Source organism: Oryctolagus cuniculus, chromosome 10, assembly GCF_051225735.1.
Source record: "Oryctolagus cuniculus isolate XC-2025 breed Fujian yellow rabbit chromosome 10, ASM5122573v1, whole genome shotgun sequence".
NCBI classification, from domain to species: Eukaryota; Metazoa; Chordata; class Mammalia; order Lagomorpha; family Leporidae; genus Oryctolagus; species Oryctolagus cuniculus.
The window spans coordinates 106,003,648-106,029,163 of NC_142876.1; the positions used below are offsets into that span (position 1 = coordinate 106,003,648).

The following is a 25,516-nucleotide window of genomic DNA, read 5'->3' on the forward strand; positions in this document are numbered from 1 at the left end:
TTGACACATTTTACAATTTTTTTCCATCTTCTCCAGAAAAGAAGCTTTTTGCTGTTGTCAGGCCTTGGAAATTATTCTTACCGACCCATGGATAGCTGTCCTGCTTTGGGTGTTTCCAGTGTGGTGAGGTCTGAGCTGTTGACCTTGGTTGTTACTGTTTCATAGGCATGATTGTCTTGCAGCCCTGGTGCAAACATGACCTTGTCTGAGTGGTTCAGAATTCGTCTGTGTTGTTGACAGTAGTGTGTGTGAGCACATCTAGTTGATTCCATGAAAAGCCAGAAGCTGTTTACCATATTTTCTTTAAGAAGGTGTACCAGTGGAGAACAGAAAATTTCATCCATGATCTTTTAACAAATGTGTGGTTATAAAAAAAGGTTCTCTGTTCCCTGCGACACTGGCTCTCGGTTGTGAAGTTAGGTTTTGTGAGCTGGCTGTACTTGATGCCTCCCCGCGCTTGTGCATCTGCTGCCTGTACCCCATATTTCTCGTGCTGCTTTGTGCTGACAAAGATGTAAAATATTCCTCAGGGCACAAACATGGGATATTGTTGATCGGTTCTGCTGGGAGTAGGCCTAAAGGTTGTGTCCTGATGGAGCCCGGGGAGCGGGGCGGGCGGGGCAAGTGTTCCTTGCAGAAGCCGCCTGTGCTGCTGTGAACCCCCGCCGCACAAGCAGGTGGCCGAGGATGTCCCGCCTTGCTGTCACCCCTCGTGGGAACCCCACACGCCGCGTTTCTCCCTCAGCCAGGCGTCAGGCCCTCCCTCGCGTCAGCATTTGGACAGCTCCTGGGAGTCCAAACAGGGGCATGAAGCCTCTTGCCTCTGCTGCAGGCAAACAAACATCGTCCAGTTTGGAAGACACAGGTCATCTTCAGGGTTTTTATTGTTACCTGGGAAGTTAGTTGGAAAGAGTCTGCTAAGTTGTTTGCAGGTGGCTTCTTTTTCAGATGGTTTGTTTGGAACCCTAGTTGAATTCTTTGTGTTTTCACCTGAAAATTTTCAGGAAATACATAGGATAAAATGTAAAATAGTTTCTATTTTCCCCATACATCATTTCCCTTCCCCCCTTTTAATTTTTTTTAAAAAGATTTATTTATTTATTTGAAAATCAATGACAGAGAGGAGGGAGAGACAGAAAAATCTTTGATCTGCTGGTTCACTCCTCAAATGGCAGCAACAGCCTGGGCTGAGCCAGGCCAGGTTGAAACCAGGAGCCACACACCATCTGGGTCTCCCACATGGGTCGCAGGGACGCCAATAGAGTTCACTGGGCCGTGGCCTGGATGTAAATCAAAAGCAGCAGCAATTGCACGTCCTGCAGTTCAGAACCTGGAGTCTCCAGGACCCGAGCCTTGAGGCCCAGGCTGTGCCAGGCTGAACGTGTGTCCCCCCAGCTGTTCTAGAGGCCCCACCCTCACCAGGGCCTGGGCACCCCATTCCACATGTGTGTGTGTCCAGTGTGACTGGCCCAATTAAAGTGGATGCAGTCAGTACACAGTAAAACAAAGCTGTGGTCTCCTCCCGGGCCTTAGCATTTCTGGGCACACGGTTACTAAGCGTTACTTGGTTTTTTTCTTTTACCTTGTCAAGTGATCAAAATAATTGCTGATGAAAAACAAAGCAAGGTCGCAAGGTCAGAAAACAGCCCTCCCACAGGTTTCACTTGGTTTTCCCGTTGTCATGTCTGGCCTCGGAACTGCTTCCTGCCTGAAACGTGGCTCTGAGTGGGAGGGAAGGAGGCCTCCAGGTGTGAATTGCGGGCATGTGTTCTGTGGCAGCAGGATTGACAGAGCCTTGAGAGCCAGCTGTCTGACACCAGAGATAGATGGCAACCTCCCCCCCACCCCCAGTGCCCTTCCCCTGTGATGGTCAGCACGTCCCTGACCCGTCCTCGTCCCTCCGAGGCACACAGCTAAATGTGTTTGTTAATCTTTGACATTTTTCTTTCTGTCCTTCCAGTCTCATTGGCATTTGCTTTTCCAAACCATGGTTCTCTTAAGTGGCAAGCCAGAGGAGGAGGAGGTCATAAACTGTCTATGTTTTTGGCCAGTGCCACAGCTCACTTGGCTATCCTTGGCCTGCGGCGCCGGCACTCCGGGTTCCAGTCCCGGTCGGGGCTCCAGGTTCTGTCTCGATTGCTCCTCTTCCAGTCCAGCTCTCTGCTGCGGCCCCGTAGTGCAGTGGAGGATGGCCCAAGCTCTTGGGCCCTGCACCCACATGGGAGACCAGGAGGAAGCACCTGGCTCCTGGCTTCAGATCGGCACAGTGCACCGGCCGTAGCAGCCATTTGGGGAGTGAACCAATGGAAGGAAGACCTTTCTCTCTCTCTCTCTCACTGTCTAACTCTGACTGTCAAAAAAAGCCTATGTTTTTGCAATGATCACTTCTCTTATCTCTCATGTGTCACCTCTCCTAGTGTTAGCCAGTGCCCTTTTTCCCCTGCCCATTATCTGTAGACTTCATCTTCCCCTTGGCCTTTAAGCCCAACTTAGCATTGCATGGACAGAACTTGGGATCTGGCCCTGCAGGCTGCCCAGAGGCCCAGGCTGGCGGGGTTGATAGCAGTTTCCTGCCAGTCCCCTTGCCACTGTCACCACAGGGAGTGAGCCTGGACACACAGGGCCTGGCTAGAAGCTTATGGCAGCAGGCAGTACTGGGGGAACCTCACCAGCCCACAGCCCAGGAGCTTGCGTCCTGCCGTGTGCCTGCCAGATGCCCTGGTGTCCCCACGGTGGCACCTGGGGAGGCTCTGCGGCTGCCCTGAAGCAACGACAGGAAGGGAAGGGACGGCGGGGACCCCAGGTGTCGTCTCGTATCCATGTGAGTCAGCTGAGTGATGAAATACTGAGGTTTTCAGTCCTGCTGCACACTTTGCACTGGGGATGTTGAACTCCAGCCCGGGAGCCACATCCTCCTGCTGCCTCGTGGTGAAGCTGTGTGGGCTCACAGCTGCACCACCTGCTTGTATATTGCTTCTGGCTGCTCTTAATGCCGCAGGGAGGAACAGAGTTGAGTAGGTGGGGGAGAGACAGAGACAGAAAAAGACACAGAGACAGACACGTACAGCTTCAAAGCCTAAAATGTTGACCGTGTGGCTGTTTATCAAGTGTGCTGACCCTGCTCTAGACTAAGGGCTGTTTTGTGACAGGTATCACATTGCATCAGTGGTCTCTGGGTGGTGTAGGCTATGTGAACAGTGTGCGAGTCCATGGTGGCTTTCCATTTGTGTCTAATTTTTTGTAACACATGATTTTGTAGTTTTCAGGGTACATATCTTTCACCTCCTTGGTTAAATTAATTCCAAAGCATTTTATCCTTTTTGACACTATTATAAATGGGGTTGTTATCTTGATTTCATTTTTAGATTGCTCTTTGTTTATTAACTTTGTTTCTTGCAGCTTCTACTGAATTCATTTATTCTAAAGATTTTTGTGTGCACAGTGTTGGGATTTTCTAAGTTTATGATCACATCATCTGTGAACAGAGATAATTTCTCAACTTCCTTTCCAATTTGGATGACTTTTTATTTTCTTGCCTAATTTCTCTGGCTAGGACTTTAATACTATGTTGGATAGAAGGATCAAGAGGCCAGCGCTGTGGCTCAATAGGCTAATCCTCTACCTAGCGGCGCTGGCACACCAGGTTCTAGTCCCGGTCGGGGCACCGGATTCTGTCCCGGTTGCCCCTCTTCCAGGCCAGCTCTCTGCTGTGGCCCGGGAGTGCAGTGGAGGATGGCCCAAGTGCTTGGGCCCTGCACCCCATGGGAGACCAGGAGAAGCACCTGGCTCCTGCCATCGGATCAGCGCGGTGCGCCGGCCGCAGCGCGCCAGCCGTGGTGGCCATTGGAGGGTGAACCAACGGCAAAAGGAAGACCTTTCTCTCTGTTTCTCTCTCTCACTATCCACTCTGCCTGTCAAAAGAAAAAAAAAAAAAAAGGATCAAGAAAGAGTACCCTTGCCTTATTCTTGATTTTGAGGCAAAAATTGATTTCTTTACCAGTTAGTCTCATGTTAGCTGTTGGCTTTTCATACGTGGCCTTTAGTCTGTGGAGGTATTTTCTTTCTCCTCCTAGTTTGTTGAGGGTTTTTACCCTAAAAGGGGGTTGAATTTTGTCAGATACATGAGTACTTCAAAAAGTTCATAGAAAATTGAATTAAAAGTTGTTTGTTTGGATGTAAAAATTTTTTAGATCAATGCATTTTTTTTTTATGATGCCTGTTTTTCAAGACCTGTTTAAAGACCTCTTAGACTTTTTCTGCATCAGTTGAAAAGATCCTGTGGCTTTTGTCATTCATTTTGTTAATATGATATATTATGTGGCTGATTACCATTTGTCATTCCATTCTTGCCTTCCAGGAGTAAATCATGCTGGGGCGTCATGGTGTGTAACCTTTTTAATGTGTTGTTGAATTTGCTTTGTGAGCATGTTGCAATATTCATGAGGGATGTTGGTTCATAGTCTTCCTGCGTTTTGGTCTAATTTTGATATCACAGTAATGTTTACCTCATAAAATGACTTTGGAGTGTTCTGTCCTCCAGTTTTTTGGAAGATTTTTGAAAGGTGTTGGTGTTAATTCTTCTTTATATGTTTGGTAGATTTAGCTAGTGGAGTCATCTGGTCCTGGGATTTTGTGGGTAAATTCTTTTTTAAAAGAAAAAATGATTATTTATTTTATTTGAAAGGTGGAGTTAGAGAGAGAATCAATCAATCAATCTTGTATCTGCTGGTTCACTCCCCAAATGTCTGCAAAATCCAGGACTGCTCCAGTCCAAAGGCAGGAGCCTCATCCAGGACTTCTGTGTGGGTGCAGGGGCACTTGGGTCATCTTTCACTGCTTTCCCAGGTACATTAGCAGGGAGCTGGATCAGAAGTGGAGCAGCCAGGACACATGCCTATACCCGTATGGGATCCCAGCGACACAGGTCATCCCTTTACCTGCTACACCACAACACTGACTCCTGTTGGTAAATTATTGGCTACCAGTTCAATCTCCTTTCTAGTGTGGTCCTGTTCACATGATTTTTTCTTCATGATTCAGAGTTAGGCTTGTGTGTTCTTAGGAATTTATCACTTTCTCTGAGGTTATCCAATTTGATGGTATGAACAGTCCTTTTCATATCTGTGACAGCAATGTTCTGTCATCTGTAAATTTTAGTCTGTAAATCTTTTTCTTCATTAGGCTAACTAAACATTTGGCAGGTTTTTTCATCTTTTCAAGAATTTTTTTCAGTTTTTCTTATTATCTATTTTTCGCCAGACTTTATTATATCATTTCTTCTGCTAACCTTGGATTTAGTTTTTCTTTGTAGTTCCTTGAGGTGTCAAGTTAGATTACTGAATTGATCTTTCTTCTTTCATAATACAGGCATACCACTAAGCTTCCCAAATAGCACTGCTTTCCCTGCATCCCATGAGTTTCCCAGTGTTGTGTTTTTGTTCTCATTTGCTTCAAGATTTTTTCCAATTTCCCATGTGATTTCTTCTTTGACCCGTTGGTTATCCAAGAGTGTGTTAATTTCTACAATTTGTCAATTTTTCAGTTTTCCTTTTGCTTTTGATTGCTAGTTTCGTTCCGCTGTGCCCAGAAAGAATCCTTGATGTGTTTTCAGTCATGCTACATTTGTTATGACATGTTAGTCTTGTTATCTGTCCTGGGAAACGTTCGGTTTACACTTGAGAAGAGTGTTTATTCTGCTGTTATTGGGCGAAGTGTTTTGTGTCAGTCTCTTGGGTCAAGTTCTCAACTTGGCATTGTTTATGATGTCTTCAATTTCCTTTTTCATCTTTTGTCTGGTTATGCTGTCCATGACTGCAAGTGGGATATTGAAGGCCATTGTTACTCTGTTTCTGCCTTCAGTTTTGTCAGGGTTGGGTTGGTGTATCAGGTGCATGTGTATTTATCATTGTTACATCTTCCTGGTGATCCTTTTACCCTTGGGCAATGTCCTTCCCCATCTCTTGTGGCAGTGGTTGACTGGGAATCTGTTTTGTTTGATATAACTGTGACTACCTTTGCTCTCCTGTGGTTACTATTTATATAAAATATCTTTTTCTGTTCTTTCACTTTGGTTCTTAGTGTCTTTATACCTGAAGTGACTCTCTTGTAGCATATAATTGGGCCTCATTTCTTTTCATCTGTTCAACTATTCTCTGTCTTTTGATTGGGAAGTTTAATCCATTTATATTTAAAGTAATTCTTGATAGGGCAGGCTACCATAGCTATTTTGTTGTTTGCCATATGCCTTGTTGTTATTTTATCTATATTTTCCTCTCCTACTGCCTTTCTTTGTGTTTTTGTTGATTTATTATTTATTTCTTGATTCTTTTCTCATGTTCATGTTTGTATCTTCATAAGTATTTTCTATGTAATTACCCTGGGGATTACACAAAACATCTCTAGCTACTTCTATTTTAAAGTGACAGTAACTTCAGTAGCATACAAAAACTCTTTAACCTCTCTATCCCCCTTGTCACTTTGTATTATGAATGTCAGAAATCACGTATTTTGTTTCTGTTACTACTGATTTATGCTTTTATCTTTTAAATTCTGTGCCACAATTCAAAGTGATTTGTGTGCCACCTATACATTGTTACAGGGCTCTGTGTCTATATATCATTTCCTTTACCAGAGAAGGTTTTTTTTTTTTTTTTTAATGTGTTTGTGCTGCTGCCTTGTGTCCTTGAGTTTCAACTTGAAAAATTCTCTTTAACATTTCTTGTGACTCAGGTCGGCTTTTGTTTATTCTGGAAGATCTTTATTTCTCCTGCGTTTTTGAAGAGCAGTTTTTCTAGTTACTGTAGTCCTGGTTGGCAATTTTTGTCTTTCAGCCCTTTGAATACATAATCACATTCCCTTTGGCCTATAATGTTTCTGCTGAGAAATTGGCTGATAATTTTCTGAGAGCTGTGTAAACCTGACAAGCTGCTTGTCACTTGCTGTGTTTGGAATTCTTTTTGTCTTGGACTTTTGACAGCTTTTCAGTTTGGTTATCATGTGTATGGGCTTTTTGGGTTCATTCTAGTTGGAGGCCTTTCAGCTTCTTGAATTTGCATATCCACTCCTTTCCTTTGCTTTTGGAAAGTTTTCAGCTGAAAACTTATTTATTTATTCGAAAGATAGAGTAAGGAAGGGTGGGGAGAGAGCAAGTGAGCGAGAGCAAGCAAGTTTGCTTCCAGCTGCTGGTTCACCCCTCAATTGACTTCAGCAGCCACAGTTTGACCAGGCTGATGCCAGGAGTCCACAAACTCAGTCTGAGCTTCCCACGTGGGTGGCAGGAACCCAAGCTCTTGAGCCACTATCTGCTGTACCCCAGATGTCATTAGCAAGAAGCAGGGTTGGAGGCATTGAGTTAAACTTTGTTCCCCCTTTTCTCTCTTCTCCTTCTGAAACTCTCATATTTTCTTCACTTGTGCCATCAAGATTACTTCACGTTTCTTTGTTCTTTTTTTTGGTTTTATTCCTATAACTCAATAATTTCATGGCATAACAGATTAAGCTGCCAGCTGCAACTCCTGAATCCCATATGGGTACCAGTTCATGCCCTGGCTGTTCCATTTCTGATCCAGCTCCCTGCTCATGGCCTGGGAAAGCAGTGAAAGATGGCCTGCATACCTGGGCCCTGCCACCCATTTGGGAGACCTGGAAGAAGCTCCTGGCTTCAGCCTGGCCCAACCCTGACCCTTGTGACCATTTGGGGAGTGAACCAGTAGATGGAAGACCTCTCTCTGAAACTCTGCCTTTCAAATAAATAAATATTAAAAAATAATAACTTCAAGTATCCTGTGCTTAAGCTTACTTATTATTTGCTATTGAACCCCTCAGGGGATTTTTTTTCAATTCAGTTATTATATTCAGTTCCAGAATTTCTGTTTGGTTCTTATTTTCATGATTTCATTTGGTTGCTTGTGTTTGCTTGTAGCTGATTGAGCTTCTTTTAGACTTGAATTCTTTGACAGATAATTAATAGACTTTCATTTCTTTTTTAAACAATTTTTTATTTAAGGTAAATAAATTTTGTGTATTTCAAATATAGAGATTTAAGGACATAGTGATACTTCCTACCCTATCCTCCCACCCACCCACACTCCCATCCTACCTCCTCCTTCCCCTTTTATTCCCTCTTTTAATTTTTGCAATGATCTACTTTCAGTTTACTTTATACTCATAAGATTAACCCTACACCAAGTAAAAGGTTCAACAAATGGTAAGAAGAAAAAACACTGTTCCTCAACAGTAGAGACAGGGGCAATAAACCATCACAGATCTCAAAAATGTCAATTTTACTTCTATACATTATATTTTTGGTATGCAGTTAGTTACTACAGATCAGAGAAAATATATGGTATTTGACTATTGGAAACTGGCTTATTTCCCTAAGGATAATGGTTTCCACTTGCATCCATTTTATTGTGAAAGACAGGATTTCATTTTTTTTTTTTACAGCTGAGTAGTATTCCATGCTGTATATACACCAGTTTCTTTATCCAGTCATCAGTAGATGGACATCTGGGTTTGATTCCATGTATTGGTTATTGTGAATTGAGCTTCGATGAACATGGAGGTACAGAAAACTCTTTCATGTGCTGATTTCATTTCATTTAGGTAAATTCCCAGGAGTAGACTTGATGGAACATAAGATTGAGCTATTTTGAACTTTCTCAGGTATCTCCATACTGTCTTCCACAATAGCTGTACTAGTTCACATTCCTTCCAAACACCGGGATTAGGTTATCTTTTCCCCTGCATTCCCACTAGCATTTATTGTTTGTTGATTTCTGTATGAGAGCCATTCTAACTGGGTAAAGTAAAAGCTCAGTGAGGTTTTGATTTGCATTTCCCCGCCGGCTAATGATCCTGAACATTTTTTTCATTTCTTTTGAAAACTGCCTGTTCAAGTCCTTTGCCCATTTCTGAACTGGGTTATTTGTTTTGTTGTTGTTGAGTTTCTTGAGCTCTTTATAGGTTCTGGATATTAATCCTTTATCAGTTGCATAATTTGCAAATATTTTTTCCCATTCTGTCAGTTGACTATTTACTTTGCTGAATGTTTCTTTTGCAGCACAGAAGCTTCTCGGGTTGATATAATCCAGTTTGTATGTTTTGGCTTAGATTGCCTGTGCTTCTGGGGTCTTTTCCAAGAAGTCTTTGCCTATGCCAATGTCTTACAGAATTTCTCCAGTGTTCTCTTCTAATAATTTGATGGTATCACGTCATAGGTTTAGATCCTTGATCCATTTTGATTTGATTTTTGTATAAGGTGTAAGGTAGGAGTCTTGTTTCACAGTTAAACACTGGAGATCCAGAAATGGAGCACCATTTTTGAGGAAGCTGTCCTTTATCCAGGGATTGATTTTAGCTCCTTTGTCAAAGATTAGTTGGATATAGATGTGTGGTTTGGTTTCTGGAGTTTCTATTCTGTTCGATTGATCTACATGTCGATTTTTGTGCCAGTACCAGGCTGCTTTGATTGTAACTGCCCTGTAATATGTCTTGATATCTGGTATTGTGATGCCTGCAGCTTTGTTTTTGTTGTATAGGATTGCTTTAGCTATTGGGATCTCTTGTGTTTCCATATGAATCCTAGCATCATTTTTTCTAGATCTGAGAAGAACGTTGGTATTTTGACTGGGATCACATTGAATCTGTAAATTGCTTTTGGTAGTATAGACATTTTGATGCTGTTAATTCTTTCAACTCACAAACATGGAAGATTTTTCCATTTTTTTATGTTGTCTTCTGTTTCTTTCATGTTTTGTAATTTTCATCATGGAGATCTTTCACCTCCTTGGTTAAATTTATTCCAAGGAATTTAAAGTTTTTTGTAGCTATTGTGAATTGTACTGATCTTACAAGTTCTTTGTCAGCCACGGCATTGTCTGTATACAAAGGCCATTGATTTTTTGTGTGTTAATTTTATATACTGCCACTTTACCAAACTCTTCTATGAGTTCCAGTAGTCTCTTAATGGAGTCTTTTGGTTCCCCTAAATATAGAATCATGTCATCTGCAAATAGGGATAATTTGACTTCCTCCTTTCCAATTTGTATCCATTTGATTTCTTTTTCTTGCATAATGGCTCTGGCTAAAACTTGTAGAACTATATTTTTTTAAGTTTTTTTTTTTTTTCTACTTGAAAGAGTTAAAGAGAGGCAGTGTAGCCGGCACCGTGGCTCAGTAGACTAATCCTCCGCCTTGCGGCGCCAGCACACCGGGTTCTAGTCCCGGTCGGGTCACCGGATTCTGTCCCAGTTGCCCCTCTTCCAGGCCAGCTCTCTGCTATGGCCCGGGAGTGCAGTGGAGGATGGCCCAAGTGCTTGGGCCCTGCACCCCATGGGAGACCAGGCTCCTGCCTTCGGATAAGCGCGGTACGCCGGCTGCAGCACGCCGGCCGCAGCAGCCATTGGAGGGTGAACCAACGGCAAAAGGAAGACCTTTCTCTCTGTCTCTCTCTCTCACTGTCCACTCTGCCTGTCAAAAAAAAAAAAAAAAAAATAGGCAGTGGCAAAGAGAAAGAGAGGTCTTACACCCACTGGTTCACTGCCCAAATGGCTGTAACAGCCAGCCCTGGGCTGATCTGAAACCAGGAGCTTCTTCTGGGTCTCTCATGTGAGTGCAGGGGCCCAAGGACTTGGGCTGTCCTCCTCTGCTTTCCCAGGCCATAACAGAGAGCTGGATCAGAAGTGGAACAGCTGGGACTCAAACTGGTGCCCGTATGGGATGACTGCACTGCAGACAGTGGCTTTACCTGCTACACCACAGCACTGGCCCCAACTATATTGAATAGCAGGGGTGAAAGTGGGCATCCTTTCAAGTTGCTTCCAACTTTTCCTATTCGATAAGATGCTGGCTGTGAGTTGGTCATGAATTGCCTTGATTGTGTTGAGAAATGTTCCTTCTATACCCAATTTGCTTAAGGTTTTTTATCATGGAAGGATGTTGTATTTTATCAGATGCTTTGCCTGCATCTATTGAGATAATCATATGGTTTTTGTTATTTGGCTTGTTAGTGTGATATGTCACATTTATTGATTTGTGAATGTTGAACCATCCCTGTGTACCAGGGATAAATCCCATTTGGTCCAGGTGAATGATTTTTCTGATGTGTTGTTGAATTCTATTAGCTAGTAATTAATTGAGGATTTTTACATCTATGTTTATCAGGGATATTGATCTGTAGTTCTCTTTCCGTGTTGCATCTTTTTCTGGTTTTGTAATTAAGGTTATGCTGGCCTCATAGAAGGAGTTTGGGAGGATTTCCTCCCTTCAGTTGCTTTGAATAGCTTGAGAAGAGTTGCAGTTAGTTCTTGAAAAGTCTGGTAGGATTCAGCAGTGAAGCCTTCCAGTCCTGGGCTGTTCTTTCTTGGGAGGGTCTTTACTACTGAATCAATCTCTGTCTTGGTTATTGGTCTGGTAAGATTTTCTATGCCTTCATGACTTAATTTTGGTAGATTGTATGTGTCAGGAATCTATCCATTTCTTCTAGGTTTTCCGATTATTTGCTGGTATGTAGTTGTTTGTAGTGATTTCTGATGTTTGCTTTTATTTCTGTGGCATCCTTTGTTACATCACCCTTTTCATCCCTGGTTTTACTAATTTGGGTCTTCTCTCTCTCTCTCTTTTTTTTTTTTTTTGTTAGTTGAGCCAATGGTGTATCAAATTTTTTTTTTATTTCTCAAAACACTAGCTCTTCATTTCACTGATCTTTTGTATTTTTGTTTCAATTTTGTTTATTTAATTTTAATTATTTCTTTCCTCCAACTAATTTTAGGTTTGGTTTGTTGTTGTTTTTCTAGGTCCTTAAGATGCATTGATAGCTCATTTATTGTGATTACTATAAAATTCTCTCTTAACACTGCTTTTGGTGTATCCTGTAAGTTTTGAAATGTTCTATTGTCATAATCATTCCTTTCCAGAAATGTATAGATTTCTCTTGATTTCTTCTATGAGTCACTGTTCATTTAGGAGTGCGTTGTTCAGTCTCCATATTTTCTAGAGATGCTTGAGTTAATTTCTAGCTTCATTCCATTGTGGTCAGAAAAGATGCATGGTATGATTTCAGTTTTTTGAATTTGCTAAAACATGCTTTATGGACTAGCATATAGTCTATCCTAGAGAAAGTTCCATGCACTGATGAGAAGAATGCATACTCTGCAGCTGTGGGATAAAAGCCTCTGTAGGTATCAGTTAGGTCCATTTGGTCCATAGTGTCAACACTGTGTATAACTGTTGTTTCTTTGTTGATTTTCTGTCTAGTTCATCTGTCCATTGATGAAAGTGGGGTGTTGAAGTCCCCTGTTGCTATTGTATTGGAGTCTATGTCTCCCTTATGATCCATTAACATTTGTTTTAGATAACCAGGTGCCCTGTAATTGTGTGTGTGTGTATTATAGTTGCATCTTCCTATTGAATTGATCCCTTAATCATTACATAGTGCCCTTCTTTGTCTATTTTAGCAGTTCTGGTGTTAAAAGTCTGTTTTGTCAGATATTAGAATGGCAGTACCTGCTGGCTTTTGCTCTCCATTAGTATGGAATATCTTTTTCCATCCCTTCACTTGCAGTCTGTGTGTATCTGTGTTGGTGGGGTGTGTTTCTTGTAAGCAGCCAATAGATAGGTCTTGATTTCTTATCCATGTAGCCAGTCTGTATCTTCTAATTGGAGAATTTAAGCCATTTGCATTTGAGATTACTGTTGATAACTAACTTGGCTCTGCCATTTCCTATTGTTTGCTTTGGATTTCCTTTGTGCTTTTACTGGGAGATTTTCTGCCTTCACATTCTTTATAATGATGACTATATCTCTGTGTTTCTGTATATAGCACATCCTGAAGGATCTTTTGTAAGGCTGGACAAGTGGTGATAAATTCATCTTCAGGGCTGGCACCGTGGCTCATTTGGCTAATCCTCCACCTGTGGCGCCGGAATCCCATATGTGTGCCGGGTTCTAGTCCGGGTTGCTCCTCTTCCAGTCCAGCTCTCTGCTGTGGCCCAGGAAGGCAGTGGAGGATGGCCCAAGTGCTTGGGCACCTGCACCCACATGGGAGACCAGGAAGAGGCACCTGGCTCCTGGCTTCGGATTGGCATAGCTCCAGCTGTAGCGGCCATTTGGGGGATGAACCAGTGGAAGGAAGACCTTTCTCTCTGTCTCTCTCTCTCACTGTCTGTAACTCTACCTGTCAAATAAATAAATAAAAAATCTTTTAAAAAAATTCATTTCTGTAGACTCGGCTCCTGGAGATGTGTGTGCTTTTGATAGGGTCATGTTTCCCTGTTTCTTCATATCCCTATTTTACTGTGATTTGGCCATTTGAAAAGCAGCTATCTCTGCCAGTTGATTTCAGACTGGCTTTGTACCAGAAGATCTTTAACAATCAGCTCAGCTACAGAGAGCCTCCCAAGCCATTTCTGATGGGTGTGTGTTCTCTGGGCTTGGGTGTGTAATTTTCCAAGTAGAAACGTTTGCCGGTTCATCTCTTACTGCCTTTGCTGCCTGTCCACAGTACTGCAGGTTCTCTGGAGCTGTTGGAATTACTGAGCTCTCATTTGTTCTTAGTAATCCCTAGGCATATAAAGTGTGCTGGTTGCCCATGACTCTCAAATCAGTCCAGACACTATGCCACAGCACCGGCTCCTACCTCCGAGTCTTAAGTGTGAGTCTGGCATAACCTTGGGCCCCGCTTGGCTGCTCTGTTGAGCCCAGCAGCTGTGCGCCAGGAAATCTCCCAGCAGATCTCTTGTTGTAAGAAGGATCTCAGGCTCTAGTGCAGGAGTAGGACCTCCAGGCCCATTGGCACCACAGCCTCAGCTTTCCTGAAGGCTGCCCTTGAATGCATTCACTTTGTTGCTGACTCCTTGGTCCTATCTGTTTCTTTCATGGCATCAAATCTGTCACTGGCGCTTCTCAGGGGAGACCTTGGGAGGACCTGCCTTTGTCTCAGGGGGCTTGATCTGCCCCTTTCCCCTTCATCAGTCCAATCCTCAGAAGTGGTGGCAGTTTCTCTTAATTTCCAACCTCATTCATTAGATACAAGTGCCATTTCTGGGAACCCTTGGGAGGTGGGAACATAGATGTACTTGCTCGGGCCACCGTCTTAAAAGGAAAACCCTAGGATGGCTTTCTTTTCTTTTCAAGATTTATTATTTATTTGAAGAGTTAGGGAGGAAGAGAGGGAGAGAAAGACAAAGCGATCTTCCATCCCCAGGGCTGAGCCTGGCTGAAGCCAGGAGCTTCATTCAGGTTTCCCACCTGGGTGTTGGGGACCCAAAGACTTGGGTTATCTTCCACTGCTGTTCCCAGGCTATTAGCAAGAAGCTGGTTTCGAAGTGGAGCAGCTGGAACATGAACTGGGCCCATGTTAGATGCCGGGGTCGCAGGCTGTGGCTTTACCCACTGTGCCACAATGCCAGCCCCACCGAAGGTGGCTTTCTAGAGAGCATAATTTCATAATTTTTAGAAATTCTCTGCTCTATTAATAATTTTTGAAAATTGGCAGTTGGCATTTTTTTAAGAAGGCTCTTTTGTGCCCATGTGGCTGAGCTCTGAATGGGAAGCACCGATGCCACAGACACCACCACTGTAGGCATCAGGTTAGCCTCTGAGATTTCTGAGGAGCTGACTCTCAATTTGCATTTTTCCGTTTCAGAAGAGACAAGGTTGGGGACACACTGCCACAGAGCACAGGTGCAATAGCCGATCACATCACGAAGGTTTCTTTTTGGTTTTACAACATAAATTGGTTCTGCTCCGTCTCTGCACCTGGCACAAGCCTCCCAGCGCCTCCCAGCCCTGCGGTGGCCATGGGTGAGCCGCGGCGCCGGCGCCTCTGTGTGTATTGGTGTGAAGATTCTGCCCCTCTCCGCACCCTAGCCCACGGTTGCATTTCTCCTTTACTCTGCTCGGGAGATCATTTTGCCAGTTTGACCTCAGAAGACCGGTGGTGGAGGATCACAGACTTGGCCCGTATGTGATATATTTTCATAGACAGGCTTTTCCGCCCACCTGTTCTTTCCAGGTGTATCTTTCTCCAAATGTGAGTAAATTCCTGTTTGATCTCCGGTTTTTTTATAGACCTAAACAAGCCAAGATAGCTGAAATACTTTTTTAAAGGAATTTTACTTATTTATTTATTTATTTGAGAGTTAGGGTTACAGACAGAGAGAGGGAGAGACAGAGAAAGGTCTTCCATCTGCTGGTTCTCTCCCTGGATGCCTGCACTGACCAGAGCTGATCTGATCCGAAGGCAGGAGCCAGGAGCTTCTTCTGGGCCACAATCTGCTCCTTTCCCAGGCCATAAGCAGAGAGCTGGATTGAAGAGGAGCAGCCAGGACACAAACCAGTGCCCGTGTGGGATGCCGGCACTGCAGGCGGAAGCTTAGCCCACTACGCCACAGCGCTGGCCCATGAAATCTTTTTTCCCAGATCAGTTAACATAAAGCAGTTCCCAACCGGGGATCAGGGTGGTTGTGTGGGAAATCTAAACTATTTTAAGAATTGATCTTTTTGAGACACAGTGTTGTAAATGTTACTTAGGTTTCTTGGATGGAGCACATGATTTCCTTCATCCATTGTGACAACGTAAGTTCTGGGTCCTGTGTAAAAGAAACCAGGAATAAGAAGGGGTGTGGGGGGGGCGGGTCTCATTCATCCCTTCCTGGCCGCGCAGAGGTGACCGCGGTGTCTGTGCTTCTCCCGCTTCCCGGAAGCTCGTCCGCTGCTGCAGCTGTTTGTGTCTCCGCTGTGCTGTCTTCCCACCCCACTCCCAAGTATTCACGGCTGTTTGCCGAGACCTGATGAGGGCAGGGGAGTGTGGACGGGGAGAAGGAATTTGCGAACACCAGCTGATTAATCAGCCAGGGGCTGGCGACGCTTGGTGCAGCGAGTAAAGCCGCTGCCTGCAGTGCCGGCATCGCCAGCATCTCATATGGGCACTGGTTTGAGTCCTGGCTGCTTCTCCTCTGATCCAGCTCTCAGCTAATGGCCTGGGAGGGCAGTAGAGGATGGACCAAGTGCTTGGGCCCCTGCACCCACATGGGAGACCTAGAAGAAGCTCCTGGCTCCTGGCTTCAGATCGGCCCAGCTCCGTCCATTGCAGCCATTTGGGGAGTGAAGCAGTGGATGGAAGACCTTTCTGTCTCTCCCTCTCTCTGTCTGTGGCTGTACCTCTCAGATAAATAAATGTTTGAGAAACAGTGAGAGGAAATAGTCGGGCACATGAGGGGTGGTTAGGGAGCGGTGGATGGCGGCTCCAGGTGAGCAGGCTGGCCCCACCTTTCGGCAGAATGAATGGATGCCAAGTGACCAGTTCCCTCCACTTCTTTCACACTCAGACTCCAATCAGAACGCCCAATTCTCTGAACTGCAGGTGGCGTGGTTTCAGTCTGGGTGGCAGGGAAGCAGCGTGAGCCACCGCCTGCTGCCTGCTGGGATGTGCACTAGGAGGAAGCAGGATCTGAGGCAGAGGAGTGAGGACGTAAAGCAGGCATCGCAGGCGGAGACAGAAGCTGCTGCACCAGACCCCCGCCCCGCAGGGGAGATTCATGAACATCCCACGTGGAAACCACACCCTCCACATCCTCGTGGCCTTGTCCTGCTCCCGAGGAACAGCTGCCATGCTTCCCAGGTGCCTTGCCGCCAACATGCCGAGCCTTCCTTCGCAGGGTGGTTTCCCAGTTTCCCACCAGGGCACTGGGGAAGATGTCATAGGGACAGATTTGTTAGGAGAATGGAGGGGGCTGCTGACCTGCTCACCGTGGGGGTCTGGCCACTTAAGGCCTCACAGTTTCTGAAGAACACCTGAAATTTATTTCCAGCCACTAATTTGAGTACAGTCGTGACCTAATATTTCCACAGAAGGTATAAAATTATATCTCAGCGCCGTGGCGCACTAGGTTAATCCTCCACCTGTGGCACCGGCATCCACCTGGGCGCCAGGTTCTAGTCCCGGCTGCTGCTCCTCTTCCAGTTCAGTTCTCTGCTATGGCCTGGGAAAGCAGTGGAGGATGGCCTAAGTGCTCGAGCCCTGCACCCACATGGGAGACCAGGAAGAAACACCTGGCTCCTGGCTTCGGATCAGCATAGCGGCCATTTGGAGAGTGAACCAACGGAGGGAAGACCTCTCTCTCTCTCTCTCTCTCTCACTGTCTGTAACGCTACTGTCAAATAAAAAAATTATATCTCAGTATTTTAATATTAAGAAAGGCTGGTGAAGTTGAGCGTTTTCTGAATAATTCATTTCTCCTCGTTGGTTATATCCGGGTCCCTGTCAGCTCAGTTCCTCCGGCTCAGGATTCCAGTGGGTGTCGCTTGGTCTGTGCTGTCTCGCCTCCCTGTTTGTCCTGCTGCAGATCTCTAGCGAGTCCCTTGCAGTGTCGTCTTTGGCCATGGCCGTGACGTTGCAGTGAAGGCTGCCTGTCCCCGGTCCTCTCCAGGTTTCTTGTGAATACCCGGCCGTGCGTGGCCGGCCCTGGTTTTCCAGTTCTCTGATGGAATGGTGGCTGGCTTGGCCTGGTGCCGATTGCCTCACTGGTCCATGCTTCTCTCCTGAGAATAGCACTTGTCATGTCTCCCTCGTCGTCCTTTGGAAAATACCACAGTAAAGGATTCGCATTTTTCAGCCATCTCCGTTGTCAGTAATTCAGCATGACATTTCTTAAATGCTGTTCCCTCTCCTTCATCCATTTTTCTTAATACCTTTTTAATTATTTCTTAGCTTAAAAAATTCACAGCTTTTAATACTTAGCCATCCATGGCAGCATCCCAGAAGCAGCTGGACTCTTAAGACTGTTGAGGTGTGGGGGGTGGGGGGAGAAGGTAATCCTGGATCCCAAAGAAGGTGCTAGATTTGGGGAAGCTTCAGTAGGTGGAGGCTGCACATCGGAGGGGCAGGAATACCTGTGGGTCAGTGCCGTTGGCTCAGTTACAAGTCTCATCATTCTGTAACAGAGCGCCTGCGCAGGGAGCTGGTGCAGATGGGAAACAGAATGGCCAGGTTTGGTGTTTCCCAGATCATACTGATAGACTCTGCGTTCTGTGAACCTGCCCTATGGGGCATGGAGTTTGCAGTGTAAGGTCATGATCAACCACAGTCAGTCAGCCAATCAGTATTCACATTGATTATCACAGCACCAAAGAAACTGAGCCAGGCACTACTGGGGACATCGAGAACTCCGGGGACCTTAGGCTGAAGACCATGTGTGTTCCGTCCAAGTCAGCCTGAAGCCCAAAGCCCAGAGCGGTTTTGCACTCTCTGAATTAAGGCACATGTAGAAAAATGTTTTCTTTGGAAATAAACTTGATTTTTTGATAAAACATATTTTGATAAAACACTTGCTGTTGATGGGTGAGAATAAAACAAATGGGTCAACAGTTATTGAACAGGCCACAGTGAGGTAGTCTACATGTAACTCACTGGCCTGCTAACCTTTGATGCTCTTCAGGCCAATGATAACTAATTACAAAATGCCTGATTTGCTTATGGCCTTGTCTAAATAACGTCAGAGTTTGTGAAATGAGGAGGCTTCCATAGCCTTGGCAGCTCATGGGAAGAGCCTCGAGTGATCACTGGCATCATAAATAAGAGTGTCAATTGTTAAATCAACAACAGGAGTCACTGTGCACTTGCTCCCCATGTAGGACCTCTGTCCTTAATGAGTTGTACTATGAGAATTAACGGTAAAACTAGTCTTCAAACAGTACTTTATACTTTGTGTGTCTGTGTGGGTACGAACTGTTGAAATCTGTACTCAGTATAGAGTTGGTCTTCTGTATAGAAAGATAATTAAAATGAATCTTAATGAAGAACAGGATGGAAGAGGGAGTAGGAGGTGGGATGGTTTGGGGGTGGGAGAGCGGGTATGGGGGAAGAACCACTAGAATCCAAAAGTTGTACTTAATAAATTTATATTTATTAAAGAAAAGCTTTCTATAAAAAAAAAAGCAAAGCAAAACAAAAGAAAATTGCGAAGGACCCGGGTTGTTGGGTGCCAGTTTGCTTCCTTGCACAGCCGGTCTGCCGCAGCACATCAGTGTATCTTCTTCCTTGTTTCAGCATGCCCTCCTGGCTTTGAAGTTCATACTCGCGTTTGCCATACCTGATAAGCCCCGGCATATCCAGATGAAACTGGCCAGGCTGGAATTCGAGTCGCTGGAGGCGCTCAAGCAGCAGGTAAGAGCAGCTGTCTTGTCAGCTGGGTGCATTTCAGCAAGTGACAGGAAACAGTTCCAGGAGTCACTGTTAGCACGGCCAAGCTAGCACTCAGCCAGAGAACAAGCAGAGATATGTAAGCATCACCCCAGCACGGCTCCCCACAGTTTATAAAATGCTGTCTTGTAAAGAAGCATTAAGGGAGGAGAAGGAAATAAAAGAAACCCCGAGAAGTACCCTGCAGAGAAGGAGAAATGAGAACATGTGGTAAACGCACCCACATGGCCGTGAAAGGAAATACTTCGTCAGTGACTTCCATGTTCTACCAGGGACCAACACAGTGAAGGGGGCGGGGGACGAGTCTGGCTGAATTCACCACTTGGTGATTGTCTGCTTGTAGGAGAGCGAGAACAGAGAGGCAGAGGTTGCTAGTTGGCCTGAGCTGCTTATCTCCAAGGACGTGGGAACTGCAGGCAGGAGGAGATCGGGAAGGCGTGGCACCTAAGAGGCCCCTGTTTGGGTCCAGGACCTGGTAGATTCACACAGTCTCTGACCTGCAAGCCACTTCACTCAGGAATATCCTGGTGTGTGGGGATCTGGGAGGAGGAGGCTACCTGAGCTGACCCTCTGACAGAAGCCAGGACTCCGAGGGCAGTGTCCCAGATAAAGAGCCCCACACTGGAATAGTCCCCACTGCCGAGTGGGTGGGGCGACCCCAGAAGAGCACTCGTAATCAGAGTCAGGAAAGGAAAAGCTGGCCTTCCATCAGAGCAGGGCATGTGGTGGAGGCTGGAGGCTGGCGGGCCCCTGTGAGCCACATGTGGGCCAGCCCGGGGGTCGGGGTCTTTCCCCATGGTCAGACCCCAGGTAGAGAGGCAAGTTACTATGCTTACCTAAAATCATTTATTGCCTTTCATAAGGAGTAACCAATTAGAAAAGATGAGTGAAGTAAAAACAACCGTTTTCAGGGAGAAAACCCAAATATAAAGCCTTCAGATGGTAGCTTCTGAAAACAATATGGATTTTTGCTATGAAAAACACTTTTTAAGAACTCTCCTAGAATCAGAATGTTCAATCTCAGTGCCAAGTATGTAGAAATAAACATCTGAGAATAGCAAGGAAAGTTTTGGAAAAGAAAAAAAACCTGGAGATAATGTCTCTGCCAGATGTGAAAATGCACTCTGAGCAGCACACCCCTTACGGCGGTGCGTTTAGAGTTAGAGGAGCAGACGGGGAGTCGGACAGAGCAGAGTTCACACTGGGGTTAAGTAGATGATGAAAGTGACAGTTTGTGTCAGTGGAAAGAAGGATTATTTGTTCCACGATTTGGTGATGAACAGCTATTTGGGGAGATTACTGTGCTTTGTTACACCTCCTTCTTTATAAACCCCCATCACCAAATTCACATCGTTGAGAGATTTAACTGTTAAAAACTTGAACCAAAAAGCAGTGTATGAAAAGCCTGTGTAGACCTTCCTGCCAGAAATGCCTTCCACGTGAGGACAGAAGCCATAGTCAGATGCCGATCAGCATGATTTAAAACTTCCACTTGGCAGAACACAAGTCAAGAGATAAATGGGACAGGCTGGGGAAGAAATTTCATATGGGGCGAAGAGTTAGCCTTGAACTCAAAAAACGTTTCCACGGTTCGTCAAAAGAGATGTTCAGTCCCGCTGAGAATGAAGGAAAGGTAGCTTCCAGCCGCAGTGAGATGCTGCCCTGCACCTCTTCTAGCAGAGACCTGCTGAGAACCCCATCCTCTTTGCATGTAGGGAAATGGACTTTTTTTTGGTATATGCTAGAGAGAGGTGAAAGTGAGGTCAGCCTTTCTAGAGTACAGTCGAATCGAAGTTGAGATTATTCCGGAACATTAAGTAACTCTTGTTTCGGTTGTATCTGCAAAGTATACCAAAATACAGCCTTTAAAACATTTTAAAAGCAAACATCTGAGATGATGAAATTTCTCAGTAGGAGAGTGGTTAAGTAAATTACGGTGTATCTGTATAATAAAATTCTGTGAATGTGCGTTTTAGAGAAAGATCTCTCGCTGCTGGGTGTGTGTGTGTGTGTGTGTGTGTGTGTGTGTGTAGCCCACCATCACATTGATCGTCAGATAACTCCTTGAATTCCCTTAGACCCTTTCCAGGCATTTGCAGGTGCCTCTTCCGTGCCCGCCCCCTCCTCCTTCGGCCTCCTTTTCTGCAAATATCCCCGTGCATTTGTGTTTAAAGAAAAGACCAAAAAATGTCAGCAGCAGGTGAAGTTGCTGGAGAAATGCTTGTTTCCACTTCAGGGGTCTTGGAGCATGAGGCCGTGGACCAGGCGTGGAGGCCAAGTTGTCAGGCCAGGCCAAGTGAGCCGTGTGATTTCCTCAGGGAGGGGCAGAGACCCCCAGCAATGCAGGACAAACCCACACGGTGCTCCTTTGACACCCAGTCAGTATTCGAAAGTATTGGCTCAGCTTTCGTGTCGGGGAGGGGCTGAGAGGCCCTGGGTGAGGGGCAGAGAGGAGGGATGAACCAGAGGGGTGGGCGGATCACAGCCCTGGGTACGGCCAGGCCCCTCAGACTGTGCAGGGGTGAACGAGCTCAGTTTTCAGATGTCCAGCTGCCGCTCGTCCCAGCGCTTTCCTGAACCCCGGTTCTCCTGTCTGTGCAGCCTCTCCTTGTCCCGTTCCTCCCTCCCACCTGGCAGAAGAAAGGCGCACCTCTTTCCTGTCTTAGGCCTGCCTGCCTTGTGCCCCGTTCCCGGGATGAAACCTGCCAGGGTGGCAGAGAACCTCTTCAAAAGGGGGGTGCCATGGGCTGAGCTGCCTCTGACACAGGCGCCCGGTCTCCTGCCCACCCAGACCAAATCTGTCCCCTGAAGAGACGCATTTCTCAAGTGTATCCAGAACTCTGCTTCATAATGGCTCGTCAAAATGTGTGTGTGTGGGGGGGTGGGTTTTTAAGTCATTTTTGCACCAGCAATGCTTCAAATAACCAATCAGTCCTTTTAAATACTCAATTGGGAGCCTTTGTATCCTGGGAAATTTTGAAAGGATTTGAAGCTCCAGTTTATGAGTATTTTACCACAGCAAAGTGAGAGTGCTTCACAGGCATGTGAGGGACAGATACACACACATGCGTGGGAGAAATAGAAAGAAAATATAATTTCAAAGCAGGAAAGGGGAAAAACAAAAATTTTACTAACAAGAGTGTGGTCATGTAAGTTTTAAATAGGTGATGATAGCGTGAGCATCACCATGATATTTAAAATGCCTCAGTATCTTTAAAAGAATGGCTTCACACCTGGCTCCTGGCTCCTGGCTCCTGGCTCCTGGCTCCTGGCTCCTGGCTCCTGGCTCCGGATCGGTGCAGCATACCGATGGCCACTTGGCGGCAGCGGGGGGGGGGGGGGACCTCCCTCCCTCTCTCCCTCTCTCTCCCTCTCTCTCACTGCCTGTCAAAAAAAAAAAAAAAAAAAAAAAAGGCTTCATAGTTGAAGTGTCAATATTTGCCAGATGCTAGGAAATACATTTTTGCAGCTGTTTAATTTATGATGAAAAATTCTGGATGCCTATTTAAAATTCTGTGCACATGGCATCTGAAACTTTTTAGGGCCTAAGTAAGCAGAAAAATAATTGTGCATTATTGTCCTTGCAAGACTTTCAGTTCATCAGGCTTTATCTCTGGTAATTTTTGTTTTAGAAAAAAATATTTATTTATAGTTGAAAGGCAGAGAAACAGAGCAGGGAGTGGGGGTGGAGGGGAGATAGAGATCTTCCATCTACTGGTTCACTCCTCAAATGACTGCAACAGCCAGAGCTGGGTCAGGCCAAACCCAGGAACCTGAAGTCCAGCTGTGTTTGCCACATGGGTGGCAGGGGCCCAAGTACTTGCGCCATCTGCTGTTGTCCCGGGCGCTTTAGAAGGGAGCGGGATTGGAAGTGGCGCAGCCGGGACTTGAACCAGCGCTCATATGGGATGCAGTCATATGGCACTGCAGGTGACCACTTAATTGGCTGTACCACAAAACTGGCCCCCCTCTGGGGATATTTTGTAGATGGGGCAGCAACTTCCTGGCTACTGTGTGCAGATCTGAACTCCAGCTCAAGGTGATACCCTGCACATGTCAGTTAAGCTTTCCTGTCAGGATTTTTAGTTACTGCATGTTCGTCTATAAAAACAGGTTTTTAAAATTGACAGTGGATATTATCAACATGTCCCCATTTCACATTGATGTGAAATGCTTGCTACAGTTCTGCTGGCTGTGCCACTGGGGGCGCCGTGGGCTGCTGTGTTTGTCATAGATGTGGCTGCACAGCCGCTCAGTTCATCTCAGCTCGGAGACCCCTCCCCCCGTCTTCAGGCACACTCTGCCTGTGAGTGTAAGACGTATTTAAACTCATCTCCTTGGGCTTGCTGGACAGGCATGTCACCCTGCCCTGCGTGTGCCGCTTGGTTGTGTCTGGCCATGGGCTTGGCGGGAGCCACGGTGCGTGCCGGCGTCAGGATCCCCTAGGGCCCTGCAAACCCAGGAGGAGCATTGCTCCCTCCCTGTCTGTGCGTCTTTTCTGTTTCTTTAAATCCTCCAGCTCAGGATAAAAGTCCCAGGTAACAGCTGGGCAGAAGGCGCAGCGGCTGGCCCCCAGTGCGGTCCCCGGTCCCTGCGCGGCCAGCACCGATACAGGCTGCTGCAGTCTGTGCTGCCCCCAGCCACACACATGAATTCTCATCTCCCTGGTGGCCCAGGAGGTCCTGGGCAGTCTAGGACTTTGCGAAAACTTCCACTAACCAGTGACATTTGGGGTCCACTTGCTGAGCTGGTGCCGTTTTAGGACACAGAATTTTTCCTCCTTTTTCTCATACCTGACACTTGCCTGCTTCATAACTCAGTGTGGCCTTGGGTCCCGGGTTCCTCCCACATCCAGAAGCAGAGAGCTTCTGCTAACTACCCTGGCCGGCGTGTGGGCCCGGATCACAGAGCACTTAATAAAAACACATCTAGAAATAAATCCCGCTGATACCCGGCCTGTCACGGGGCACCTTCTGGTGAGTGGCCGGAGGTCGACACTTGCCATCAAGAAGTTGTTGCCCTCAGTAGAAGCTTGTAATACTGAGGAGTAATCGCCACGTAGTGTTTACATTTCTGTCGCTGCTTTTAACTCAGCTCCCATTCTATGGACAAAGTAGGATGGAGAAATTGAAGTCATCACACATTTCTTCCATAGGATGGTGCCTTTCAAATCTAAAACATCAGGAAGTGCAGGTTCTTAGATCCAGCTCCTGAACATTCTGATTTCCTGATTCCAAGGTGGGGGCCCCAACCCCTCCTCCTGCTGCTCCAGCCCCCGTTTCCCCAAGCCCTGCCCTCCCCAAACAAAGTCGGAACCCAGGCTGGCCAGGCCAGGCAGCTGAGTGCCAAGAATGCACATGTTCTAGACCGATTTCTGCTGCCTGAGGCTTTTTGCACCTCCCTATTTAGTTCTACAAATTGTAAGGCTGAATTCAGTGGACTGTGGAACCAGCAGTGCCAATGGTTATAATGCAGGAGTCCTGGGGCTCAGCTGGTGGTGGGCAGCGTGTGTGGTGGTGGGGGAGAGGGGAGATTCTAGGACAAATGTGGAAAGGAAATGTACCAGAAATGGAGTTTGTTGGGGTATCTGTACGGAAACTATGTGGTGTTTCCGAATACGTAGGCAAATCAGACGTGAAGGTGAGAGGCAAGCTGGGGAGTCAAAGTTTGCTCTGCAAAGGGCATTTTCAGATGAGCCGGCTTTGGTGGCTGAGACCTTTAGGAAGAAGTCTAGACAGTAAATATCAACCCAGCGATGCCCTTTCTTTCTTAAATTGATTTATTCAACGCTCAGGCATGTTAAGAGCCAATTAAGGGGGAGGGGATTAAGATGGTGGAGTCGGGAGGGAGCTTGCTGCTCTAGTTCAGGAGAAGACAGTTTAAAAAAAAAAAGTGGAAAGAGTTCAGTCTCAGGGAAGAGTTAGGGAGAAAACAGCAGAGGAAACTCTGTGCAAATTAGAGGACCCAGTGGATCTGCATGAAGGGTGTGGACACCCACAACTCAGGACTCCAGCAGCCGAGAGCCTCCCCACCAGCACTAGAAAATGAGGTGAGACCATCTGCAGCAGCCCAAGCCACTGGCACAAAAGCTGCAGGGAGAATGTAGAAGGAATCTGGCTTGGAGCCCCATGGGGGATGGTGGACCTGCCAAACCAGAGGAGAAAAACAAAGAAGGGGCCTATTTCTCTCTGCCCGATCACCCTGCAATAGCATCCTGTAACAAGCTGATAGAGAGCAGGCACCATTTTGGACATACATTACAGCTACACCAGCTCACGTCCACGCCAGGCAACCAGCAGAGTGGAGACTCCTGAG

The 25,516-nt window shown here is 46.0% G+C and overlaps 1 protein-coding gene across 15 annotated transcripts in view; it reads left to right on the forward strand.

Moving 5' to 3' along the window:
* Positions 1-25,516, forward strand: part of ANO10 (anoctamin 10) — a 197,737-nt gene that overhangs the window by 133,818 nt on the left and 38,403 nt on the right. For 14 of the 15 annotated variants that reach the window (XM_089306448.1, XM_089306447.1, XM_089306452.1 and 11 more), the window contains one exon: positions 19,049-19,165. The exons of the other annotated variant lie outside the window; for it this stretch is intronic. In XM_089306448.1, coding sequence (XP_089162574.1) covers positions 19,049-19,165 — 117 coding nt within the window. The remainder of the gene's footprint in view (positions 1-19,048; positions 19,166-25,516) is intronic. 15 annotated transcript variants of the gene reach the window in all.